The 27,237-nt window shown below is 42.0% G+C and overlaps 2 protein-coding genes across 6 annotated transcripts; one reads left to right on the top strand and one right to left on the bottom strand.

Annotated features, from left to right (window-relative positions):
* Positions 1-8,829: 8,829 nt before the first annotated feature.
* LOC123957719 (flocculation protein FLO11-like) lies at positions 8,830-17,392 on the bottom strand. 2 transcript variants are annotated; one of them, XM_046030715.1, is made up of 3 exons: positions 16,496-17,392; positions 13,852-14,166; positions 8,830-13,579 (listed from the first exon to the last, which is right to left on the bottom strand). In XM_046030715.1, the coding sequence occupies exons 1-3, from the start codon at positions 16,559-16,561 to the stop codon at positions 10,208-10,210; spliced, it is 3,753 nt and encodes a 1,250-aa protein (XP_045886671.1). In that variant the 5' UTR covers positions 16,562-17,392; the 3' UTR covers positions 8,830-10,207. The 2 variants fall into 2 exon arrangements, with proteins under 2 accessions (XP_045886671.1, XP_045886672.1); XM_046030716.1 differs by lacking the exon at positions 16,496-17,392 and adding an exon at positions 15,457-16,237.
* Positions 16,436-24,255, top strand: LOC123957720 (charged multivesicular body protein 1b-like). 4 transcript variants are annotated; one of them, XM_046030717.1, is made up of 8 exons: positions 16,446-16,601; positions 18,921-19,026; positions 20,568-20,714; positions 21,773-21,841; positions 21,944-22,051; positions 22,193-22,236; positions 22,492-22,564; positions 23,382-24,255. In XM_046030717.1, exons 1-8 carry the CDS (start codon positions 16,546-16,548, stop codon positions 23,427-23,429), a joined length of 651 nt encoding a protein of 216 aa, XP_045886673.1. In that variant the 5' UTR covers positions 16,446-16,545; the 3' UTR covers positions 23,430-24,255. The 4 variants fall into 4 exon arrangements, with proteins under 4 accessions (XP_045886677.1, XP_045886673.1, XP_045886675.1 ...); XM_046030719.1 differs by having other exon boundaries at positions 16,572-16,597; XM_046030720.1 differs by lacking the exon at positions 16,446-16,601 and adding an exon at positions 18,342-18,554 and having other exon boundaries at positions 18,929-19,026.
* The last annotated feature ends 2,982 nt before the right edge of the window (positions 24,256-27,237 follow it).

Here is a 27,237-nt window from a genome sequence, read left to right as displayed (position 1 = left end):
CTGGTCCTGTTCCTGGTCCTCCTAACACTTTGCAATCCTTAGTCACTCCTTCAGATTTCAAAAGCAGACATGGCCTTGGTTTTATACATTTAAACGTTTGAAGCCTTGTCCCTAAAATGGATATGATCAAGATCTGGGCTAATACAACCAATGCTGATATCATTATTATCTCTGAAACCTGGCTTAAAAAATCTGTATCTGATGAACTTATTTCTATTGAAGGTTATAAAGTTTATAGAACTGACCGGGTTGGCAAAGGAGGTGGGGTTGCCATATATGTGAAATCTAAGTTTATAAGCTCTGTAACCCTGTCACTAACTAAAGCTAAACAGTTTGAAATTCTGACCGTGAAAGTGAATATCTCAAAAGACTCTGATATTACAGTAGTTGGGTGCTATAGATCTCCATCTGCCTCAAAGGATGCCTTCCAATCTATATCCGAAATATTACATGAAATTAATGACTCTGAATTTATTCTTGTGGGTGATATGAATTGGGACTGGCTTTCTGGGAACTCTGATTGTTTTAAAGACTTATGTAATGACCTAAACTTAGTGCAACTTATTAATTAACCAACAAGAATAAATCCCAAGGCAGAAATAAAATCTAGTCTCCTTGATTTAATCATAACAAATTCAGTTCATAAATATACCTCAACTGCCGTATTTTGTAATGACGTCACTGACCATTGTGCAGTCGCTTGTGTAAGAAATACAAAAATCCCCAAGGTAAAACCACGCATCATCCTAAAAAGACATTTTAAAAGTTGTGAACAACTGGCTTTTCTGCATGATCTGTATCACAGTGATGTCTCAGCAGGGTGTCTTTGTTTTCAGATGCTGAAATGGCATGGGATTTTTTTCATTCAAATTTCATTTCCATTGTAAATAAACATGTACCAATCAAAAAGTTTAGGATCAGTGGTAAGGACAACCCTTGGTTCTCAGACAGCCTATCAGAGCGAATATGTTTGAGAAATAAAATGTGGGCACAAGCTAGATTCTCCATCTCCTCTGCTGATTGGACTGCATTTAAGCATTTTTCATCTGTAAGAAACAAGTGTACTTTGATGATTAGAAAGTCCAAATCTGAGTTTTATTTGAAGTCAATCACAGAAAACTTAAACAACCCTTTAAAGTTTTGGAAATCAGTTAAATCTTTGTCAGGTGCACGTGTGACCTCAGACCTCCCTGAACAGATTCCCATTGGTTCAGATGAAATAAAAGACAAAGCAGCTATAGTCAATCAGTTTAATAAACACTTTATTCAGGCTGGATTCATATTTGATCAAACCGTAAATAAATCTGTCCCATGTCTTGCCATGTCAGCATCTGAAAATGTAAATCGGGAATACTTTAATTTTAAACCGATTTCAGTGTCAGAAGTTCATAAAGCCCTCAGAGACATTGATCACAAAAAGTCTGCAGGTCCAGATAATCTGGATCCCTTTCTGTTAAAAGTGTCAGCTGATATTATTGCTGAGCCTGTAGCGCATATTTTTCATTTGAGTCTTCTTTCCAACTCCATTCCCAAAAGTTGGAAAGCAGCCTATGTCCTCCCTTTACATAAAGGTGGAGACCCATCAGAACTGAATAATTACCGTCCAATATCAAAACTCTCTGTTCTGTCAAAGATCTTGAAATCACTTGTGAATGTACAGTTAAAACAGTATTTAGCTGACAAAAACATTTTAAATAATTTTCAGTCAGGGTTCAGAAGTGGCCATAGCACTGCTGCTACATTAGTGACAAATGATATTATTGGGGCCTTAGATAAGAAGCAACACTCTGCTGCATTATTTGTTGATCTTTCTAAGGCATTTGATTCAGTTGATCATGGATTGTTATTGACCAAACTACGTTCAGTTGGTTTAAGTGAGAAGGCTGCTGCATGGTTCCAAAATTATCTTGTAGATCGTACTCAATGTGTTTGTGCTGAAGGTTATAAATCTGATTTTCTTGAGATAACCAAAGGTGTCCCTCAAGGATCAATCTTAGGATCCATTCTGTTTTCAATTTTTATAAATGATTTGGATAGAGATGTTCAAGCCAAATTACATTTATACGCTGATGATACAGTGGTTTACACCCAGGCTTCCACCATTTCAGCAGCAGTGCAGGAACTTCAGACTGCATTTCAGGCATTTCAAAATACATTATTGAGTCTAAAACTGGTTTTAAATACACAGAAAACAAAGTTTATGGTCTTCTCAAAAGCTCAAGCACAGCTATTTGACAACTGTGGCCTCTTGTCCTTAGATGGGAAATCAATTGAGAGAGTGTCTTCATACAAGTACTTGGGGATATGGATAGATGATAAGCTCTCCTTCAATGAACATATTACTGCTTTAGTCAAGAAACTTAAAGTCAAGCTTGGCTTTTATTTCAGAAACAAATCTTGTTTTACTTTTAGTGCTAAGAAGAAACTTGTGGAAGCTACTTTTCTGTCTGTAATTGATTATGGAGATATATTGTACATGCATGCTGCATCTTCCATCTTGCGTCATGTTGATTCAGTTTACCATGCATCACTACGATTCATAACAAATACAAAGTCCCTCACCCATCACTGCATTCTTTATGATTTAGTTGGTTAGACATCACTTACAATTCGTAGACAACAGCACTGGTATATCTTTATTTATAAAGCTATACTTGGCAAACTTTCACTGTACCTCTGTAACCTCCTCTCTGTCTGCTCTGGTACGCTCCTCAAAGTGGTTGCTTTTTAACGTGCCACGAGTTGCAACCGAATTGGGAAGAACTGCTTTCTCTTATTCAGCACCTTGGGGGTGGAATAATCTACAGAAAGAGCTAAAGTTAGAAACCCTTATGTCCATTAATGAATTTAAAACTACTGTAAAGAATGTTGTGATGGAGACATGTTCTTGTTTTTCTTGAGAGTCTCATTGTGTTTTTTAACATTTTGTACTTCTTTTATCATGAAAATGTAACTTGGTGTTTATTATGTATGCATTTGTTGTGATTTGGCTGCTACATTGGCCAGGTCTCTCTTGTAAAAGATATTCTGAATCTCAATGGGACTTCCTGGTTAAATAAAGGTTAAATAAAAAAAAAAATAAAAAAAAAAAGAGAAGAGCAAGCTAAGTGCCTGCACAGAGAGGGAAATCACTATATGGGGTCAGCACAGTGTCCTAAAAGAATCAAAGAAATTAATAAGATCAAAACAGAAAAGGGATTGTCATGTGCTGAAGCTGGAGAGAAATGATGAAATTGTGGCAGTGCCAAAGAAACAGGAACAGAAAGGGAAGGGAGCATTGTTATAAATTGTGCTGTTGAAATACAGGGAAGGTCAGAAAGGATTAAGATGGTGCCGGATGCTGCGAGGAGATTCTTGAACGTTGTGGACATGTGGAGAAGATCTGGTTATGTTACACCGAGGGAAGGATTTGAGTCAACTCAGACAATTGGATCTGAGTTATATACTGAACAAAATTATATTTTTTGCCGCCATTCATCATGAGCTGAACTCAAAGATCAAAGGCAAATGGTGGTCATGCCAGATACTGACTGGTTTCCTGGAACTGCACATTTTCGAGTGGCCTTTTATTGTGGCCAGCCTAAGGCACACCTGTGCAATACCCATGCTGTCTGATCAGCATCTTGATATGCCACACCTGTGAGGTGGATGGATTATCTCGGCAGAGAAGAAGTGCTCACTAACACACATTCTGACAGATTTGTGAACAATATTTGAGAAAAATAGGCCTTTTGTGTACATAGAGAAAGTCTTAAATCTTTGAGTTCAGCTCATGATGAATGGGGGCAAAAACAAAAGTGTTGCATTTATAATTTTGTTTAGTGTAGAATGGAATAGAAAGTCCAGAATGGGATCATTTTGGTTGGTAACTGTAAATTGTTCGCATGGTGAAGCTGCTACAATCCAGCAGTTGGCGGTAATGCAACACATATGGATGCCAACTGCCATAAAACTTAACAGAAGAAGAAGTCTCAGCGCCAGTTCATCTTTGTCCTCTATACTTCCCAGCCTTTCCTTGTGATTTGTTCTCTTGTATTTGGACCTTTGCTTTGTTTTCGATTTTGTCTGCTTCCCATTTGTTTGCCTGATTTGGAATGCCTGTTCTGGTATTGACCTTTGCCTACCTCATCATCCCCCTAAGTAGGATTGAGCAAGTACTCGGCTGAAACAAGTACAGATAATATACCTACTGTTTACGAGTATGAGTATCATCAGGGTGAAATGTGTGTTCTCTGACCTAGTGTGCCTCAAAGATATTTGGAGGAAGTGATGATTACAGAGAGACTGTCCTGTCTTTTGCACACTAGAAAGTGTCCTCAAAGCCTTGGCTTTAGAACCTCCATACCTGTGTGGGTCACAAACGTCCTCAGCACCCACAAGACAGCCCCAGGTTCGCAGCTATCTACCTACTTTAGTACACTTACATGCAGTACACGGCGTACTTTATGTACTTATTTGCTTAGTACGTTGATTTCGACAGGGCAGTGTGAAATCAAACACTGCTGTTGTGCACTAAGCGGAAATGACAATTGCACGATTGTGCAATACCCCAAGCATAGAGGCCGCCTGCAAAGCTCCAAAATAACAGCCAAGTTATAACATCCAAAACGATAAGCTCAGAATTGGGTTTATTGCCAAGTAGGTTTTAAATTACATGAAATTTGATTTGGTGATGATCGCTATGACAATCCTTTCAATACTTTTAACAAGTTTCCTAAACTCTTAACACACCAACACACAATTGGCAAAACTGTTAATTTCATGCTCAAAATCACGCATTGTAAACTAAACTCCAACACTAATTTTCAAAATACAATAATACACTAACACAATCCACTATGTCTACCAAAGCACTTCCATTTCCTGGCTGAGACCGTGTGTGTGCACGGGAATGGTGGAATGCCACATTGTCCCATGTGATCACATATATTGGCAAGTGGTCTCCCACCTGTCCCCTTTCTGCCTCTGGCACCTGTCTGTGTATAGGTCTTCTAAAATCAGGAGAAGGCAGTCGGTGTTGTGCCATTGTCCTGCCGAGATTTGGCTGTACTCGTTCACCAGCCTCTCTGTATGACAGCGTTTCTTCTCCATGAGCTTTTTGCGCCCCAGTTGACTATTAGCAACAAAACATTTGAGTGTCCGTTGGTCTTGCCTCTAAAAGGCTGAAAGGCTTTTTACAATTTTTACTTTTCAGTGTCAATTAAAATGTCTCTTTTGGCCCATTTACCTGAGGTAATGAAGTTGCCTAATAATTATGCACACCTTGATATAAGGTGTTGATCTCCTTAGGCCACACCCTCCCTAATTACACAAATACACATCACCTGATATACTTAAATCCAATAAGCATTCAACTTTATACAGCTTGGAGTTAGAAAGTATGCATAAAAATGATATGGTCAAAATACTAACTTGCCTAATAATTGTGCACAGTGAAAACACCACCATCTTTCAAACTCCACATCTGCAGTTTGTAATGCAGGCTTTCTGTCAAACATTTGAAGGCTCTGTTCAAAACAGAAGGCAGTTGCCTCGCTGCCTCGCTATTGCAATAGACAGGTGCCTCAGAAGGCATAACTTTCGAGTGAAGGCATCTCTATAAACATTGGTTTTGAACAGCCTTTAAGAGCAGCACTTAGGTCAACGTGTGACATCAGCATGCCATTTTGCATCTCTTCTGGCTGTCAGTCACAAGCCTTAGAGTCAGCTAGCTAGCTATTGAAAAGGCAAATGGCAGACGCCTCAGAAATCATACCAAACAAACTTGGTTGGTTACAGTTTATTTCTTGTTAGCTTTTCAAAAATCGAAGCGAAAAAACTACTAAAACTTTTAAAAACATATATATGCAGGTGCAAATATTTATGGGTAATAAGCAGCATCGAGACAGCATCGATGACAACTATTTTTACAGGCTGCGTTCTTTCATTTTGATAGCTGTGCTGCCTGTACCTCTCACTCTGTTGTAAATCTGTCTTTCTGTCCGCCTGATTGATTGCCTGTTACGCAAGCTTTTTTTTCTGTCGCATGGCTAAAATTATGATCCATTATGCCGTACTTATTTTTGCATAATTAATTAAATTATAATTAACATAGCAAGGTCTCAGTGATCCACAGGTTCCGGCATGAATTTGATCCCTAAGAGACAATCAGACCATTCAGGAAATCGTTTCTCACTATATTCTGCATCACTGCACGATTTGGACTGATGACTTAACTAAAAGGAGTTAAGGTAATGATGGTACAGCCTGAAAAAAGCACAGATGGATTGAAGTTGTTAGTGGAATAAGTATTATGACTGACAGGTTTGATTCCTCACGGTTTTCTGATTCAGGCTCCATGTATGGCATGTATTTGGCAAGTCTGCCTTTAAGAAATCATCCATCCATGTCACAGAGTCGTGACGACACAGACTTCTATCTAGAGAAATGAAAAACTATTTTTGAAACACTCCTCACTGCCTTCCCAATTTTGCTGTTAAGGATGAATTAGCTGATATATATATAAGAGTGAATCAATTTCAATGTGGGGGCGATGTGTGTGTGCATTTCTTATGAGGGGGGGATTGGAGGTGTGTGTGTAGTGTGTGGCATTAGAACTAAAGATGCAGCAGCCACTTGCCTTGCCAATTACTCTATTTCTTTGAGTAAAATGGTTTTCTTGGCTGTTTTTCATCAAGGTATTTATCCTCTTGTACCCTCAGCTGGAAGAGGACTGAGTCATAGCAGTCGAGGAAGCAGGTGGGTGGGAGGCACACAGTGGGTAGGTGGGGTGGGGGGTAAGGAGAAAGATAGAGGATGTGGGTGGAACGGGTGAAGGGGGGTGAGGGGGAGGTTGTAGTGAATGAAAAAAAAATCATGAATGGCGAATACTATGAATCCATTATATTACTTGGTGTTCATCAGTCACAAAAACAGCAATTCTGTCCACAAAGGAGCATAAACTCCTCACAAATGATTCTGGTTTCTATTAGTTGTGTGCCACTAAGTGTATTATAATAGCAGATTCAGTGGCATTCAATAAACACTGCCCTTACATGAGACTTTAAAGGGGTTACAACAGTTACAGAGGAATTAATTTGCACAACAACATGAGGGAAGATTCGATAGCCGGCAGCCATCATTATCTCAATTCTCACTTTAGATGGAGAAACGTGTTTCGTGCCTTAAGCCTCTGCTAACCCCAACTTGATGCTTTTGTTTTCATTTATACTGCTGAGGCTGCATGTGCCCACAAACCATTCCCATTTTAACTCCAAGGTATGAAAACATTTGGAAATCTGAACTAAATAAACAGCCTTTTGCCTGTTTGTGGAACCTGTGTGAGACATGTATGGGAGATTATAAAATGATACAGAGAAGGTAGAAAAATCAAATGTATTGGCCGGAGCATGTCAGAGACAGAAATGCAGATGTGTGGGTGATCTCTTTTCGTCTCAGTGAGTTTGAAACAGTTTGTTGAGGGTGGATGGGTGGGCAGGCCATTAGGAAAATTGATGTGCAAGCAGTGTATGTGCGCACGCTCGTACATGTGTGTGCTTCTGCTCTAACATCACTGCTGCCGTCATTGCAGCCACCTCACAGTGACTCCCCTGTGACTGAAGGCCTGACAACCTCCCACGCACTCCCCCATCAACTCCCCTGCTCCTCTCGCCTCGCTTTCTCTGTAACCTCACCCTGCACTCACTCTTTGTCCTTTGTTTTCTGTCTCCCCCTCAACTCTATTTTCTCATCCATCCATCTCTCTGTCGACTATCTCTCTTTCATTTCACCCAACTCTTTTTTCTTGTTTTCATCTCTCACCCCCTCATTTGGTGTGTGGGTCTTCCCTGTCTTTCTTCGTGCTCTCTGCGCCCACCATGCTGCCTGTCTCTGTCTCTATGGAAACCCCGAGTGGACAAGAGTGGCTCAGAGGTCTGTTAGACAGACTGATACAGACCCTATTAGATCACACGTTCTCTTTCTCTCCAAGCCACATGCTTGCAACCTTGCGCACACAAGTGCAAGCCTACACGGTGTGTAAATTGATGTTGTGTGACTGTGCCACTAGCTGCCATCACACACATGCCCCCCCACCCCCAACGGTGGAAAGAGATGCCTCATCACCCATTGTGCTCATGACTTATCAGTGTTGTGAAGTGGGAGGAAAGGATGGAGGCAATGAGGGAGTAAAGAGTGAGCTCTATTGTTTTGTTATATTGTAGGTCTCTTCAATTACTAGGTGGAGAAGGGAACCACCTGATGCCACCTCTGCACATATATTCCCATCTAAAGCACACACACGCACAAAAAGACACACATGTATACACACACTGTCTGGTCCCCTCCTCTCATCTCCCCTTTTTGATCTCACACCTCGCAAACCATACTCTTCGCACATTTACACATTGTTGAGCCTACTGTGTTGCGTAGACCGTGCGTCATTCGTGTCCAAACGCATCTAAAGGACAGGTGATTTGTGATAAGAGGCCTCAAACAGACAGAATTTCACAGCTTTGGTCGCTCTCCTGGGCACCATCGTGATTTGACGGTCACGCTTAAGTGGATCATTGCAGAGCGCAATCATGCGGAGGATACGTAAGCTGTGCAGCATGTTGTTTGGGGGAAAAGTGAAAGGGGGTAAATGAGAATGGAGCAAAAAGACAAGAAAAAAAGTGATCTTGGAATTCTTTTTCTCTTTGCAGTCAAGGCTTTTGAAAGAATTCAAATTCTCTTATATCAGAAGGTTTGTTTGAGTTTCCCCTTTATTTTTATCAAAATGTACATGAATAAACTACAACAAAGGACTACATTAAGAAGACATCAAAACGGGCAGCAATAACAGGGGTCAACAACTGAACACACACCCCACCCAGCCCAAGGCCCACCCCATTAACACCCCCAGTGCAGTGAGATAAAGACATGCCAATGATGTCTCACATTTAGGCACTTGATTTCCCTACCGAACCATCTTTGGTCATAGTTGCTGTTGCACATCTTTGAACTTATATTTAAACAGATTGGAGGTGGATTTAAACTTGTTTCATGTTGATCCTGACTGTGTGAATTAGAGGATGCTAATTCATGATGAGAGGAGTCACACAACTTTGAATGTAATTCCTTCGTTTTAGACAGAGCTGCATCTGCCATGTTTAGAGATGATCCAAAGATGGTTATAACCTGATCACCTCCATAGAGTAAACTTTAGCATTAAATAAGTCAACACTAGATGGTACAGTACTTCACATGGTTACAGAAAGGACTCCACAAGGAAAAGGAATCAAGCACTACATCTTAACACAATTTACCTGAAAATAATGCAGTGTATCCGCACATGATATACTGTAATCAATACGCTGTACAGTCTATTGCAAAGGCATTGTTGTTGGCATTTTTCTGTAGGAACTAACCAGTTTGTTTACCACTGAGAAACTCTTGAAAAAATAGATCAATTTTTATTAAATTAAAAGCCTTTGCTTTGACTTCAGGATGTGGTGTCTATATATTTAGCTACTCATGCATTGTCTGACTTTTTGTGCATACAGTAGACTGTATGTTTGCGTTTTGCAAGTGTGTATTTGTTTGTGTGTTATGCATGCATGTGTGTGTTCTGATGAAAGTACTGTACACACTGGTAGAATTGTCCCTCTGTATTTTTTTCAGAATACACCCCTTCAGTAAAGGATTAACAAAGTTACATTAAACTTTTTAAGAAGCATAGTAGTCACACAGTATTTGGCAGTGAGAGAACAGTCCTAATTTATCCATGCACAATATCAACCACAGGCAAGGTCCACATTCTGAACAAACCCATTAAGAACAACACAGTAAGAACATGATAAGAGTGTACAAGAATTCAAGAACCTGGAAGTGTGTGTGCGTGCGTGCATGTGTGTGTGTGTGTGTGTGTGTGAATGTCAACAGCACAGTTAGTTCCCAAGGGAGACCAAAGGGCTATGACTCATGCAGTGCATACAGCATTTTCTGGAATTTTAACAATATCGGAAGAATTATTATTTTCCCACAAAGCCCAGATAATTACATATAATCATGTTAGAACATTACAGTACTCCGGGAGTTTACTGTAAAAACCCACTCAGTCCCACCCCCATATGTCTATTATAGACCAAACAGTTTATCCCTGGATTATATTTCCATTCTCCAGTTTATTCCTTATAGTAAGCACCTTCCCCTGGCTCGACTGTGTGTTTTGTGTAATTACATGTGTGTGTTAGACTAGTCCAGTCTGTGTGTGCAAGTGTAAGGGGTACGGTTGGTAAAGCAGAGTTGATCCCCCTTGGGGTATGTAGTAGCTGCAGTAGCTGGGTTCAGCTAAATAGGGGGCACTGTGCTCGGCAAGGTATGGGGCAGGCTGATAGAAGCATGTCACATGATCTGTGTTGGGGATAATGTTCTGCTCTCCCAGAACCTTCAGTGCCAGCACTGTGATCATGTTCAGTGTCTGACGCCTCTCATGTCCCATCAGACACACTGTGCTGTCGTCTACCACGCGACGCAGCGTCATCAGGTACTGGTACTTGCTTCTCTCCTCGCCGATAAAGTGGTTCTTCAAGTAGGACAGGATCTTCCTCTGCTGTTCCTGCACGTCAGGGAAATCGATGAAGAAGCGTGAGCACATGTAGCGCTCCAGTGTCTTTATCTGAGTCTCGCTGGCAGGTCGGTAGTCCCTGACCAATAGGTTGCTGTATTTCAACAAGCCACCACCTCGAATCTCCTCAGGGTTCCTGGTAGCGATTAGGCGGTAGCGCAGGTGGTCCATGGCCGCCTCAAAGTCTCCATACATGCTCTCTGCCAGGACCTCAACAGCAGGGACTGAGCCAGATGCCTGTGGAGCATTGCTCTGTTCAGGCATGTCTGATGTTACCTTAGGGGCCTCTTTGTTCTCAGGCACGGAGTTGGATGCCTCGTCGGCTATTGGAGGGGCACATTCCCCTGGGCCTTCAGACTGAGAGTGGGGCAGCCCATGTGAGGTTGAGCTTGGGATTGTGATTGGAAAAGAAACAGGCTCTGCAACCTGAGGCAATGATGAGATATAATCTGGTTCCTTTTTATCCTCCAACTGTAGGAGAGGGATTCCCAGCTGAGGGGAGGACTCTTTAATCTGTTCCTCGCTGTCAGTGTTCAGTATCAAAGGCTCCATGTCTGAAGATACCTGAGGTACAAGGTCCTCTGACTCCACTGGCGGAGTGAGGCAGAGGAGGGGAGGGCTGAGGCAAGGGGAAGGGGAGCTAAGACAGAGTGGGGGAGGGCTGAGGCTAAGCATAGGAGGGGTGAGGTAAGGTGGTGAGCTGAGGCAGGATGAGGTAGGGCTGCAACTTAAGGGTGGAGAGCTAAAGCTGGTAGCAGGGCTGATCGGAGATGGGAGGCAGTGAGAGGGTGGGGTCAGACATGGGGGAGGGCTGAAACTGGGGGGTGAGGGAGTGAAGCAGGGAGGGGAAAGACTGAGTATGGGAGTGGTGAGACAGGAAACAGGAGGGGAGACACAGTGGGAAGAAGAGGGTGAACTAAGTGTGGTCTCTTGTAGGCTGTCGTTTGGCTGATTCAAGTCCATCTTTTTGGTCAGTAGTTCTCTATTATTATCTTCATCACTGAACTCAACTTCTGAGGTATGTACAGGTTCTTGGGTGTTTGTATCAGTGTGTGAAACTAACGTGTCTGCTGAGTCAAGAGGCTCTGATTGTTTCGGTAGAGGGGCAGTTTCTCTAGGGGAGGACTGGCTTAGCTCATCAAAAGCCACATGTGTAGATGGTGTCTCTTTTAGGATCTGAACACTTGAAATCTCTGTGCTTTGCTCAGGAGATGGTGGCTCTTGGAGTAAAGCAGACATGGGATCCACAGCAGATGTGGATATTATATCAGGGGCTGGATCAGGAGCTGAGGTAAGGTCTAGGTTACTGGAAGGGTTGGATTCAGGACCAGGGCTTGTTTTAGTAGAGATACTGGTTGTTAGGGTAGCTGTAGGGTCTGAACTAGGAGATGTTGGCTTTGAGTCGACAGCTAGCTCAGGTTCAGGGCTAGGGCAGGGATTTGGATCTAGACAGGGTGCTATGACAGGTTCGCTTTCAGAGACTGGACTCGGGTAAGGATTGAGGGTAAACTTCCTACACATCCTCCGAGGGGGTTTGGGAGAGGAGTGTTTGAGCACCACCATGTGAGATAATCTATCTGAGGCCTTACAAGAGGGAGAAGAGGAGGTCTTTTTGTCAGAAACAAGGCCGGGTGGTGCAGGTAAAATATCCTGAGTATCTGGAGGGCTGATGGCATCAAGTGTGTTAGGTGTTTTATCTGCGTTATCTGTGTGTAGTGTTCTGCACATCTCCAGTGTTTCCTGTGTGCCAGTAGGCTGTGTGTCGTGAAGAGATGTGGAAGAGGTGGAGCAGGAACAAACAATACCCTCTGTGTCTTCTAAGTTGTTTTCTTCTGATGCTAAAACCTCTTCTGTCATTTCACTTATTTCTGTGTCATTTTCCCTCTCTGCATGCTCTCCCGTCTCTGTTTCTACTTTTCTCTCATCTGCTAACTGTGTCTGTGTTTTTTCATGTGAAGATGTGCTAGAGTCTGGAGCTGACACATGTTGTGTTTTATCATTCTCGTTGCTTCTCTGATCCTCACTGAAACACTTGGAGAGGTCTGTACTGTGCCATTCTTCTGCCAGGTTTAGAGACTCTGTCTGGGTTTTGTTTGAGGTTTTTGGCAGCTCGGACTGTCCCATCTGCTCTGTGAGTTCTTCCTGTTCATCAGGGGGTTTCGTGTGGTGAGACTGTTCTTTCTGGACAGAGAGTTGCTTGTGATTTGAATCTGCTGGTTGTTGGCCGTCAAGGGGCCGGGTTTGCTCTGACTGTTCTACCTTTGTTGAGCATTTGGTCTTGTCCGAGAGCTCTGGCTCATGTATGAGTTCAATCTGTGCTGGTGGTTCAGCTTTCTCAGAAGTTTGTTTCTTTTCTGACAAAAGGTTTAGAGATGTCTCGTCAGAGAAGTCTGTCTCATTGAAGATTTTGCTGTGTTCTGACGCTTCTTTCAGCTCTGTAGGTGTTTTCTCTTTGTTGTCTGTTTCAATTTTGGAGGGTTTTGTCTGGTTTGAATGTTCAGCTTGTTGTGATAGTTCTGTCTGGGACTCATTTTCACGTGCCTCCTCTCTCTGTTTTGTCTGGCTGATCTGACCCCCGTCTTTGCTGGATAAGTCTCTACCAGTGGACGTCTCTGTTTCTGGGGCAGTGGCCTGTTTGAGCAGAGAGGGAGAGCCTTTATTCTGATTCTCTGCAGGCTGGTCCTTAAGATCAACAGTATTGTTTTTGTGCTGTGACTCCTGCTGCATGTAGGACTCCAGGAGACGATCCAGAATGATCTGGAAGGAATCAACGCTGAACTCAAACTGCCGCCTCAGCGTGCTCACAAATTTGAGCTCCAGGTTTTTTCCACTGTTGTTTGAGAGTGAGATGAGGCTCCAGCGGTCGTGTTCATTGAAGACCTTGACCATTTTCTGGACATAGGCCTCCTTCATTGTAGCACTGCTGATCCGCTCCCTGTTGACCCCAGCAGGTAGGTAATCCAGCAAGCAGCTCAGCACAGACTCTTTGATTACCTGGGAGGAGAAGAGGTCAACAACATGACAGCTACAACTAATGACTGCAATATGAGGGCAATTTTGCTTTTATCATTAAATTGAATATTGTGATGCTCTTGTGGTTTAGTTTTCTGTATAATGCAGTGAAAATATATATAAAAAGCAGTACTGATTCAACCTTATGGTAAAATGTTGCACAGTTAAATTACGGTTAATACAATAATATCATTACTTCAACACTATACATTGACCTGCTTCTTTTCCCTAAGCGAGCAGTATAGTAATCATACCTGGAACTCCTCCTGACTGGGCAACTCCACTCCAAAGATGATGTCCAGGTCCTTGTAGCTCGTTCCGTTGTCTCGGACGAGGACGTGGGATGCCGTGGATCCGTTCAGACGCACATCTCTTACTGTGATTCCCTGCTTCTGCAGCCTGGCCCTCACAGCTATGATGATATCTCGGGGACGCAGCTCCAATGTGGGAAAGTTCCCACGGCCGTGGATTGGAACCACTTCTGACAAAACCTGGTGGAGAACCTCCACCTGCTCGGCATTCAGGCTGTGGAACCGCTGACTGGATTTGGTTTCAGACATACTGCTGCCCTGAAGGGAGGGAAGGAGGATGTCAATAAAAGTTTATGACAACTCCCCAACAAAATGTGCTGTGTGTTTAACTCTCTCGCTCTCTCTGTCTCACACACACTTAGCACTCAATCACACTCATATGCACACTCCCTGCCAGTATGCTGTCCACAAGTCACAGCTTGGTTGACAGCTTTTCCACAATGCTAATGTAACTGCTGTGTTGACGAGCGGACACATGGCGCGATCCACATAGATGTGCTTTGCATAAATATTCTTCCACTGCTCAACCAGATCATAACAAATTAAGAGGAAGTGTTTGATTGGAATCACAGAATCTGAAACGCATTACAGTATTTACCCCACAAGACTTCAATCACACTTGTTAAAATCCCTTTAACAAGTCCTTTCAACATTACACAGAATAACAATAAAAACTGACTTGCACTCAATTATTGTGTAAAATAATAATAATAACAACTCAACTAAATCTTTGTTTATTGATTGTTTCTACCAGAGGAGCAAGGGTTAAGCTGAATGAGTCATCACCAGCAGACTGCATTAATCACACCAACGTCACTAATTAAAGACACACATCTGTTTTTGTGTCCGTGTGCAGCACATGATGTGTACACATTACAAACAATGACTCCGTACACACATTCATGTCAGTGCACACAAGCTTTTGTAAACACATTTTGTAAAGTGTAACACTAATTGGAACAAAGTGCGATATAATATCAGGCAATTATTTTTGTTTGGCTTTTCACATGTGTAATCCTGCTGGCAGTCAACGCACGCAGCCTCTGCATCCATCGAGTCCATCAATCAATTTCTACAAACTAGACATATTTTTCAATAAACCAAACAACATTTGCCTAACCAAGTCAGAAGAGTCTCTGTTATAGGATTGGGTGTGGGTGCATGTGAAAGTGTTTCAGGGGATGAGTGCTCATGTTTGAGTGTGCAACTGTGGTTCATAGCAGCCCATTATGATCTACTGTTTGCTTTAATCAATAGATGTCACTCAGTGCTACAGCTCAACGCTACTGATTGCTATGATTTGTCAATACTAGCAGGGTAAACATTGGGATTCTAATGAGCAGTAATGGGATGCTCTCTGGTAGCAGTTTGTCAGACATCAGAGGGCTGCAGTCTGTTACAACCACAAACAATCTATTATATGGAGTGTTTAGAAATCCTCTAATTCATGTAGCACACATTTCAACAAACAGTACTTTACTCCAGGGCATCTGTAAAGCTACAAAAGGCAGCCTCTCTGCTCATTTAAAAAGAACTGAGTATGCTTACCAGAAGACAAAGAAGTTGATTCTGAGAACACAAAGCCCTTAAAAAGCTGCTGTGGATGAGAAATCTGCCTGTGCATCGTTTTAATAAGCTGAACTTGGCAAAAATTGTATTTGCACGTCCAGAGGCGATGAAAATTCAGTTCCAGATGTTGACACTGATCATATACAGGAAACAATGCGTTGAGGAGGCAGAGAGGCACTGCGGGACTGTTTTCCAGCTAGCCCCTGTCTCTCCCCCCTCCCCTTTCACACTCTTCTGCAAACTTGAGTGACTCATCCGGGCGTATCGGCTCAGCTCGCACATAATCTATGGCCACTGAAAAGCCAACAAATCTGAGGGTGTCATGTATACTGGACTAAATCTAAAGCAAACACAAACACAAACAATAACGCTCAGTAAGCTTAGGTTGCTGTCTCTAGTTTAAAAACTATAAAGGAGTATACAAGAAAAAAAGTCTGTCCTGTGTATAGAAAACTAGATAAAGCCAGAGTAGCCCTATGTGTCCCTGACTTTTTAAAATGATACACTGATCTTGTATGTATCTAAATTTCCTTTTTTTCCTCTTCCATTTAACTAAACAGCTATGATTTTATGAACTGTGGATCAGCAACTCAGTGTTTGTTGTGTTATAATGCAAAATGTTTTATCTACTGACCAAACATTTTGTATAAAATCTTTAAAATGTTACTGCTAGCCCTGACAATACTTTTCTAAAAACAATGGGAGTTGTTTCCCCATCAAATAACCACCAACTGGAGGTTATAGTTTGTCTTCTGAACAGTTTCACAGCCCATCACTACTGGACCTGCTCCAGCGCCCTGCTGAATTTCACTCTGCCCTGCTGGTCTTCACTCTAATCACCTAATCATGCATTTACTTACTCCTGAGATACCAGGTGAGGGCAATTAACCGCAATTGAGTGTCAGCCAGGATAAAGGGCAGGCGCACTTCTGAGTACCAGGATTAAAAGCACATTAGATACCATGCAGCCACACAAGACTGAATTATCCAACTTTCCAGAGCTGAAGGCTCTTCTTACCTGTTGCTGGTGCATTTGAGGGAGCGACTGGCTCCTCGCTGGGCAGTAGAATGAAACCCTGCGCATCCACCGAGCTTCAGGTCCGGAGAGTATGTGTCTTTAGTAGGTGGGCTTGTTTTTCTTTTAAAGTCCCTACCCACTCCGCTTAGACTTGGTACTGATGCGGCTCTGTCTCTTATAAGGCATGTGAGGCTAGAATCGGTGCGCGAGTTCATTCGGGCGCTGTCCAGGAGCTCGCGTGGTGCTGAAATGAAGACCGGAATGAGTCCTCGCGCTCTTGTTTTCTCCTCCGGCCGCCCGGAGCGTAACGCAGTTTCCATAGCGACCTGCCGTCATTCAGTTATGACTGGGGGGAGTGTGTGTGTGTGTGTGTGTGTGTGTGTACACCAGTCTATGGTCACAATAATGGTGGTGGAGTTGTGTCGTGCTGGTGGCGCGAGCGACATTAACAGGTGTAATATAATTAAAGTGTGTGCTCCATGTCTTAAAAATAAAAGTTTAAAATACGAGCAAAATCCAGGACCAGTGAGAATGAACCTTTAGCTAAAACATGTGTAGCCTACTGCCCGAAGGAAGGGCTGCACAGACTAATAACCCAAGTAGGTCGGTTGAATGGAGAAGCACTTTATTGTGTTCCTGTGTTTATGGTATAAAGGGGAGTTAAAATGGCGTGAAATCACAGTGTAACCTCAACTGTTACCCCTAGGCTGTGCTGGGGTTGTGGCCGGGACCTCTATGTTTGGGTTATGCAGCTAGCTCAAACCTCGGGGAGACTAACCTCGGAGGACCCTGCTATTTTAAAACAACTCTCATTCAGTTCTTCACTCACGCACACATTCATATCTAGTGCTGTGTCCATTCAGACTATCAGTGGATACAGTATGAGTCATCCATCCTGCTCCCTCCCCCCTGACCCAGCCGTTAAACCCCCTCCTCAGCCCCCTCCGGCTGGCCGGTGAACGCACACACCGAAACCTTTTTTTCCTCTCTCCGGACAAACCAATGATCCTGTTTCTCCTCGTGCTGCGTTTTATTGCCGTCTGTTCCATCTCTTCAGCACCAACAGCCTAATAAGTCCCTATGTTCCCGATTGTGTCCCCATCAGCTCACAGACCAATTCAGACTACAATCCTCTCAAAACTTTACAAACCAGATGACCTACTCTTTGATGCATCGGACATAACGTGGAAGAGACATGATTGAAAGCGTTAAGACAAACAACTCCGTAGAAAAGGTCAATTTACTCCTTCACTAAAAAAAAGCACAACTGACGTCACTAGACGTGTACCACAACCTACCGATACCGGGTACAAACTATTTTTAGCCTGGATGGAACTTGTCTGCTTTGGACACGCGCGCCAGTCCACTTCTCGAACAGTCGTGACGTAGGAGGCGCGAGCACGCCATGTAAAATCGTGACAGTGTGACGACGGTGAAAGGTAGCGACCGTGTTCAAAGATAAAGGTAAGTCAAGATAGTTCACAGACCATAGTCTAGCCTGGAGAGTAGGTGGTCTGGTGGCCACATGTCTATGGGTCCAGCCATCGTTCCAGCAAATCGATGCAGTTGACCAGTAAAAACGATAATGTCATATATCACATGGACCCCTTCTCATAAGTAGTCATTTGTTAGATATATTATACAAAACAGCTAAGATATGAAGAGAAATTCATGAATAGTATGTACTGCAAAACAAACAATGCGCTGCGCATGCGTCCGTGAGAGCACCTGATTTTTTACGTTTCAAAATCTGTTTACAAAGTTTTTTTTCTTACCTAAATAAATTACAAAAGCTCTCCTGAAGTAAAAAAAAAAACAAAAAACCTGTGTTCAGAAAATTACGAGACAGTCGTTTTGACTGCATAACTGATTTTAAGCAAATGCGGAAGTACGTGTAAGTGGAGCCTCTCGCCTCGCTACAGTGACGAATGTACGCTAGCTTGAAAAAAATCAAAACAAACAATTCTGAAGTGAGTGCGTGGATGCTACTTTGTGTCAGTACATAACTAGATTGAGTGTTTGTCTCAGAAAGAGGCCTTCATCATGTCGAATATGGAGAGTATCCTTTCCTGAGAAGTCTAACATGCATAAAGGTGGATAGCGTACAGTTAGTTACCTAGCAGTAGACAAATGTAAGCTGGGTTTGGCAACGTTAGCTTCTCCTGTTATGCAGTAGCTTATAAGCTTCTGTCCAGTCATTCAGTGATGAAGGGAAACAGTAGTAGGCTAACATGGCTAGCTCGCCTACCTGAATTTATGACTCTTTATTTACATTTTTACTTGTCTAGGTAAAACAATTAGTCTTACCTGCACTGAGTTGGACTGAATTAGCTCAATGTCTTTGGGTGCTTTAGTCTATATTTAGTATATGTGTCATGATTCTAATTTATTAACGTTTCATTACTAAAATCAACCCCTTGACCAGCCATTCAGAACACTTGTTCAACCTCAAGTTTGCTGCCAAGGAGCTACAGCGCAACTCCAAGAAATGTGACAAAGAGGAAAAGGCAGAAAAGGCTAAAGTGAAGCAGGTTGGCTTGTTTGTTGTGGATTTTATAGAGACCAGTATCCAGTGACAATCTGAGTGATTAGTGCAGCTACAGTCTGTAATACAGTCCCCTCCAAAAGTATTGGAACGGTAAGACAAATTCCTTTGTTTTTGTTGTTCACTGAAGACATTTGGGTTTAAGATCAAAAGATGAGTATGAGACAAGAGTTCAGAATTTCAGCTTTCATTTCCTGGAATTCACATCTAGATGTGTTAAACAACTCAGGACATACCACCCTTTGTTTGAACCCACCCATTTTTTAAGTGAGCAAAACTATTGGAACATGTGACTGACAGATGTTTCTTGTTGCCCAGGTGTTGCCTTTTAGGTTGATTGTCCAAACATTAAATAGCTCTGCATGATGAGTCTACGTTTTCCTCCTTGGTTCAAACCTATAAAGACTGCATTTCCTGTTAAAGAGGATAAACCAACATGAAGATCAGAGAGCTGTCTATGGGAGAAAAGCAAGCCATTGTCAAGCTGAGAAAAGAAAGAAAATCGACCAGAGCCGTTGGACAAACATTGGGCATAGCAAGCACAACAATTTGGACTGTCCTGAAAAAGAGAGAAACTACTGGTGTAGTGAGCAACAGACGTCCAACAGGTCGGTCAAGGAAAACAGTAGTTGATGACAGAAATATGGTGAGAGCTGTGAAGAAAACTCCCAAAACATCAGTACGTGACATCACCAACGACCTCCACAGTGCAGGGGTGAAGGTATCACAATCCACTGTTCGAAGAAGACTCAGAGAGCAGAAATATAGAGGACACACCACAAACCACTCAGCAGGGCGTGCACGGCTGCTTCTGGAACAGGCTCATTAATATTTATTGATGATGTAACTGATGATGGTAGCAGCAGAATGAATTCAGAAGTGGACAGAAACATTTTGTCTGCCAATGTACGGAGAAATGCATTGAAACTAATCGGGAGGAAGTTTATCATGTAGCAGGACAATGACCCAAAGCACACTGCCAACAAAACAAAGGACTTCATCAGGGGAAAAAAGTGGAAGGTTTTAGACTGTCCAAGTCAATCAGCTGACCTTGACTCAATAGAGCATGCATTTCACCTCCTTAAGAGGAGACTGAAGGGAGAAACACCCCGAAACAAACAAGAAATGAAAGAAGCTGCGGTAAAAGCCGGGAATAGCATCACAAATGAAGAATGCAACAGTTTGGTGATGTCGATGGGTCACAGGCTTGAGGCAGTTATTGCAAGCAAGGGTTATGCCACCAAATGTTATTTACTTTAAGATTTGTTATTCCATTACTTTTGCTCACCTAAGAATGCTGTGGTCTAATACAAACGGTGATATGTCCTGAGTTGTTTCACACATCTAGATGTGAATACCAGGAAATAAAAGCTGAAATTCTGAACTCTTGTCTCATACTCATCTTTAGATCTTAAACCCAAATGTCTTCAGTGAACAACAAAAACAAAGGAATTTTCCTTACCGTTACAATACTTTTGGAGGGGACTGTATGTTTGTGTATGAACTCCTCTTTCCTTTGTTTCTCAGGCAATCCAGAAGGGTAATATGGAGGCAGCCAGGATCCATGCAGAGAACGCCATCCGTCAGAAGCATCAGTCCATTAACTTTTTGAGGATTAGTGCACGTGTGGATGCTGTGGCGTCTAGGGTCCAGACTGCTGTCACTATGAACCAGGTCAGGCTTGCTGGCCAGTGGTTTGTAGAAGACATGTCTTGCTTTGTGATGTTACGTAAAGCAGTTCAATGACAGCCAGTGGAAAAACATACCTAATCCTTTGGCTGCAGCCACACATCCATCTTTCAAGATAACCTCTTATTCGGAGTATTGCCCGATAATTTGAAGTAGAGGAAATGTACAGGGTTTGTACTGTCTGCTGTAGTGAAAAATTAGCTCAACCACCTCCTTGCAGGTACATATCTTAAGAATGACCCCCTGTATTCACTGATAAAGATGTAGAAATTACATGGCTTTTACCTGATAGTAGTTATATTGGTATAAATGTGGACCTACATACATCCATGCATACATATGTATAGGCTATATATCTTATTTGAGAAGAGTGTAACCATTTCAGGGTAGAATGTCCAAAGTAGTCTTTCATTAAGATTTACCGAACCAAAGATTTACACAAAGGAGACAGAGGGAGTGAGAGTGAGCAAAAAAGGCTAGCAGACATGCAAACAAAAAGCCATCAATTACATAATGTCATTAGATGTGCTTCAGACTTTAGGCTTTTAGCTTCTCGCTCATATGAGAGTGACAGCCTCTTTAAATTGCTTTAATTCAGGTTCACTGTAGGACAGGCATTATTTCATATAATAGAACTTATTAGTGTCTATAGAAATGGAAGCACAGTGTGAGATGGTATTGCTGAAAAACACCTCTGTATGTTGTAATACTGCTGTCTGTCTTTTCATAAAACATGAACACAATAGCATTCATGATAATCCCCTTTACCATAATTTGGACAACTATTGTCAGGTTAACTAGCTTAATCCTTGAAATATTAGGGAAGCAGAGGTAGTCATGGCAAAGTGTCTGATCTAAAAGGTAAAAGTGACACCTAGTGGAAATATAAGGATATGTCATTCTAAGCGGTGCCATCCCAGCAGCCATCTCCCGGTCTGATTTCAAATACCCGACTCTTGTTTTGAATTGAAGCAAATCAGACCAGTAAAACGTGAGAAGACAACAGAGGCTTCAACACTTTATGTAACATGTTTTTTGCCCAGGTATCTAAATCCATGTCGGGAGTGGTCAAGTCCATGGATGCTACTCTGAAAAGCATGAATCTGGAGAAGGTAAAAAACACAAGCGCAGACAGACACATAGACAAAGTGAGACAAAATATGTTCATTAAGATTTTCTGAGTGTTTTTTTTCCCCATCGATCTCTCTTTACAGATCTCTGCATTAATGGACAAGTTTGAAAACCAATTTGAAACTCTGGATGTGCAGACAGCGCAAATGGAAGACACAATGGGCAACACAACTACTCTGACTACACCTCAGGTACTAAGCACTGTCCTCTTACAACCTGGGGGCACTATGCTCCCTTGGCCACTTATGAAGGCAGGCTTAACCCCAGTAATAATTCAAACACTGAATCCTGTAAACACATATTTTTGAAATTACTGTTTGCTTGGTCCTTAGAATGAAGTGGATCTGCTTTTACATAAGATGGCTGATGAAGCAGGGTGAGTATGGCCCATATCTCCAAACAATTTGAAAACATAATTAACTGTTTATACTTTATTTAAAGTATGTTCATATTCAAATCTAGGAATTAGGCTTCCTTGTAATACAAAAAGCCCATCAAGATTTATGCTAAAATCTGTTATGTGACATCAGAATGACTTCAATAACCCCCATTTTTAAAATTTCTGTAAGAGCTAAGCAGCCAAGGAGAAATTATGGTTAAACCTTTCGTGTGTATTTTCCCTTTTTTATAGGTTGGATCTTAACCTGGAGCTTCCTGCAGGCCAGACTTCCTCACTGGCTTCATCTGTGGCGTCGACTGAGCAGGTAACGCTTCCACTCTTATCATTATGTCGTCGCTATTTTTGGTGTTTTGCATCCCAGAAACAGAATTCACACATTATCTTCAGTGTCTTTGGCAGTCTCATCTGCACACATGGGCTAGTGTCACCCAAATGGAAATGCAAAGTGATTCTCCACTGGAGCACTCACTTGAATTATGTACAGTACGGAGGTTTGAACACTGACAAGTTTTGACAATGAACAAAAATGTTAAAATATCCGCAGGAAGGAGCTGAAAGCACTCCTGCAGCCTAATACACGCTGCTCAACATGTTTCACCAAGAATGGCTAAAACACATGGCCTCTGGTGGAGCTAACAACCTCATGGAGAGTGTTAGTTTGACACTGGAGCCTTTTTTAAACAATGACTCTTTGGAACATTGTGATCATACAGATCGACAGCGGGAAGGTGGATTACGTGGCAGGAAGAGTTGTTCCTAAAGACGTTTTCCATTATGACAACTCACCAGTGGAATCCACTGTAAGCTGACCGCAGCCGCTGTTTGTTAGGGACATAACTAGAAACTTTATGCCTTCACTTTCCACGCCTACAAGGGTTGAGTGATACTCTGAGAAGTATCACTTTTTCTGACTCGAGGCACTGTCTAAACCTAGAATTATATTAATGAGTTTATAGCCACTAATGCAATAATAAAACAGATATTTTAGGTTTTAAAAGTGATTGAATTTGAGATGAAAATATTTGTCTCAAAATGTTGGACTGCTGGCGTTTGTAAGACCAATACAAGTTTATCTTTGTGTAGATGTCCCCTTTACGGTTTTAACTGTTTTGTGTTATCAGGATGAGCTCTCCCAGAGGCTGTCCAGACTGCGAGAACAGGTGTCATAATGATGTAGAAAATTACAAGATCAGGAGGAGGGAGAAGAGCAGGGAGTGAAACATTGGAGAATAAACAAAGAAGGTGCCATGTGCCTGCAAGCTCTGTGCCCTCGTCTGTGTTCCAGGTTTGTACTTTTGTGAGAAATAAAAGGAGCTGTCTAAACGCAGAAGAGGACGGAGATGGGGGGGGGGACCCAGGATACTTACAGTCCTGGTATTAACTGCATACCATACAGTCCTTCCACAAGTATGTTCATTTGCACACTCATATTTAACATGGATTCTGATTATTAGCTCAGCAATAGGACACTGCTGTGCTGGTATGTGGTGTGTGTTTTTTTTGTTTGTTTTTTTTAAGGTGGTACAAATTGGATATATTCTTCAATAGAAATTTATGCGCTAATTGTTGAGAAGAAAACAATTGTTTAACGCTTTATAACTAATACCCTATTCCAAACTGGTTGCACGCTGTGTATAAAATGCAATAAGCAATATATTTATTTATTTATTTGTGTGCGTATGTATTTATTTACTGACTGACTTGGTATGGAGAAGAGCATGCTTCTAGCCATTTTGTCTGACCTGCATGTCTGAGGATGTGGGGACCTCTAGATTGTTGCCTTGTCTGTTTCTGTTTTGCTCTGAAATTTTGGCTGTAGTGCTGAACCATAAACTTGTTTAATTTTGTTATATTTTAATCCAAAAGAGGGCTCATTGTTAATGTTTGCTTTGGAGAAAGCTGGAATATTACTGATTTTCTGCAGGTAGCGGTAACCACTGGCTCACCACTCACTTACATGCAAAGACGTAGTCATTAAAAGAGTATAACATTTGACTTGTCACATTCTTGTCAGTTTATTGCTGTGTTATGGGCAAAGTATGCATCCCTGCATGCTCCTCTGTCCCTCCTTTTTTCCATTTGACCCCTCCCGTTTCTCTCCTCCAACAGGGAACAGATGAGAGGTCAAAGGTGTCACCTGTAGAGGAAGCGGCCTTCTGCCGCTCGCATGCCAGTGCCTCATTACATACACACACACACACGCACCCCATATCCCAGGGGTAGACTCAGCTGGGAGCCATTACAGGTGCTGTCCAAACACACACAAATATCTATACATGAACACACCCGCAACCCCCGTAGCTGATGGGAGTCTTCCAGAGTGACACTCAGCCACCTCTGACCCTTTCTGTGTCCTTCCTAATCATCATCAGCACACACTTAACTACATTCACAATCATCATCAGTGCCCCCAGACTGACACAAGTCTCTATTTTGCCTGTTATGCACATACTACTTCGAGTCCTCAGTTGTTATAGTTATCCAAAAAAACACTGGCCCCAGTGATCCAACAGCTGTCAGTCATTTCTGCCAGGAGTTAATCACCTGAAATTAAAATGCCATGTCCCTCTGCTGTCAGAGCCACAAATCTATTTGGTGAGTTTTGTTTTAAAATTTATTTTTAACCTGCACTGGTCATGTCTTTAAGTATGATTAAAGACATGACCAGTCTTTCATGGCCTATTTTTTTTCTCTCCACTTTGTGCATCTCAACATATGTGCAGGGATGCTTCTTCCAGATGTGCTGAAGCCAGATCCTGCATGCACACTGCTCTGGGGGAAACCTGTGTTTGTACATGTCTGTGTGTCAGGTGTTGATATCTAGTGGCTTTCTTCCCCACTCCTAGAGGAGTGGTACTTGCTGACAGGCAGGGATCCGGTGGGCTGGTGGTCTTGTCCCCGTGGCCGACCTGTCGGTTTCTGCACAGGGGGGTGAGCTGCTCAGAGCCACATGCGCTAGCTTGGTGAAAAAGCTCTAATTAAAAAAAGGGGGATTGGTTAGACTACAGTATGATTCACACACAGGATATGAAACTGTATGTCCAGACAGGCCTGAGCTGGGACTCAGCAGGAGAAGACACATGTTGCTAAAGCTTAGTTCTTTATCTTGAGAATAAAATTAAAAGCACTATTTTACACGTCTGAAATTTCTGATTTATTTTTAAAAAACAGGTTTTCTTGACACAACTACCTAGTGTTCACAAGGATTGGCGAGTCTTTTGGTCACGACTCACAGCAGGTCAGCTGGACATGGAAAATATAGTATAATATCTGTATAGAGAGAGAGAGAGATAGATAATTTATACATTGTTTATATTATACGTAACACTATAATATACTACTAAGAATAATGTTTCTAATAATGAATGACCATGTATGTGCAGTTTCTAGCTGAATCAATAAATCAATAAGTTGATTGACAGGAAAGTCATTGACAACTGTTTTGATAACAGATTAACCTTTCAGTATTTTATTAAAGCATGATTAAAAAATTCAAGAAAAACATTTGCTGGTTCCAGCTTCTCATATCAAATCATTTGCAGCTTTTATTTATATTATGTCTCCTGCGTTTTGGACTTTTGGTCGGCACATACTTGTGTTTAAATGGAGTAGTTGTTCAGGAAGCTTTGTTAGAAATTATCAAGATTTCTTTTAGAAAAGACTGACCTGCAATATACTAATTATAGGTTTCACTTTATAAGAATAAGAATTGTATTTATAGAATTTATTATATTTAACAAGAATATGTGTATATTGCTTGTTTTGTTGTTTATATTCTTTGTTGTATACCTTTAAAACTGTTTTGTGGTAACAGTTCTTTTGCTTTTGTTACAAGTATCATCACAGTAAAGATACTCATGATGTATTTAAGGTGGAAAAGTTTCATGGAATGAGGTCGGACAGGCTCCTCTTTTCCTCTCCTTGTCCCCTTCTCCTCCTTAGCCTCCCATTTGAAATATTCTATTACAATGTGTGAAGGGTCAGGTCAAACACAGGAAGCCGGGCTGATTGGTTCTACTCAGATATCGACGGGCATGTGTGACCAATCGCTGCTGCCCAGGGCTTTCCCCAGTCTCCATCTGCTGCTGCTGATAAGTGTGTGTCTAATCGATGCAAACCAAGGCTCTCCCCAGTTTCCACTCACCTCTTGACCATTGCTTCCTGTCAGATGTGTTAACTCTGCTTTTAATCAGTTTTACTGCATCATGCACACACACACACACACACACACACACACACACACACACACACACACACACACACACACACACACACACACACACACACACACGTGCTGATACACCTGGCCCTATCCATCCTGCTCTGCAGAGCACGCTTCATTAAGATTTCACCTCACCCCTTCACCCACCCTGATATCTCTTACAGTCAAACAACCCGTGAACATGTAGCCTATATGCAGCCTTGTACTCTTTTACTCTTTATTGAGGCTGTCTGCCAGTTTTTGTGTCTACACACGTGAATGCAGTATGGAATGTGTGCCATGCTTCATTATTACATTAAAGTTCATCACCTCACATAGGCAACTGCTGCCTAAGGCTAAATCAAACAAATAAAGAGTTCTCATTTACCCCACGTGTTTCACAACTGTAAACACACTTTATGCCTTTTCTTCTTTTTCTGGTTTGGCTCTCTGGAGTGATCTTTTTAGGCAAGCTAGCAGTGCAGCTAAAAAGAGTTGTTTTGATAACTATCGGATGGATTGTCACAAGGTTGGTTCAGAGAAAGATTCATGTTCCCCCAGAATGAACCCGAATAGCTTTGATGATCCTTTTATGTTTCATCTACTGCCATTATCAGGTCAAAAATGTAAATATATAGGCTATATACATTATACAATATATATTTACTGTAGTAGTTAAAATGTTCGCGGGCTTACACACTAAACTAAGACAGTAAGCACACAGGGTATATACATTGTAACATCGAACTAGCATTGTTGCGTGCATGTGAGCATGC

Source organism: Micropterus dolomieu, linkage group LG19 (assembly GCF_021292245.1).
Source record: "Micropterus dolomieu isolate WLL.071019.BEF.003 ecotype Adirondacks linkage group LG19, ASM2129224v1, whole genome shotgun sequence".
Classification (NCBI taxonomy): domain Eukaryota; kingdom Metazoa; phylum Chordata; class Actinopteri; order Centrarchiformes; family Centrarchidae; genus Micropterus; species Micropterus dolomieu.
The sequence above is the reverse complement of the archived record's forward strand: the minus strand, read 5'-3'. Positions and strand labels throughout refer to the sequence as shown.

Excerpts from the sequence above, each read along its gene's own strand:
- LOC123957719 (XM_046030715.1), bottom strand. The coding sequence starts at position 16,561 with ATGCGCAGGGTTTCATTCTACTGCCCAGCGAGGAGCCAGTCGCTCCCT. Across the intron at positions 14,167-16,495 it reads CTCAAATGCACCAGCAACAG|GGCAGCAGTATGTCTGAAAC; the intron begins GTAAGAAGAGCC and ends CCCTCCCTTCAG. Across the intron at positions 13,580-13,851 it reads CCAGTCAGGAGGAGTTCCAG|GTAATCAAAGAGTCTGTGCT; the intron begins GTATGATTACTA and ends TTCTCCTCCCAG.
- LOC123957720 (XM_046030717.1), top strand. The coding sequence starts at position 16,546 with ATGAAACCCTGCGCATCCACCGAGCTTCAGGTCCGGAGAGTATGTGTC. Across the intron at positions 20,715-21,772 it reads CTGCTGTCACTATGAACCAG|GTATCTAAATCCATGTCGGG; the intron begins GTCAGGCTTGCT and ends TTTTTTGCCCAG. Across the intron at positions 22,237-22,491 it reads AAGATGGCTGATGAAGCAGG|GTTGGATCTTAACCTGGAGC; the intron begins GTGAGTATGGCC and ends CCTTTTTTATAG.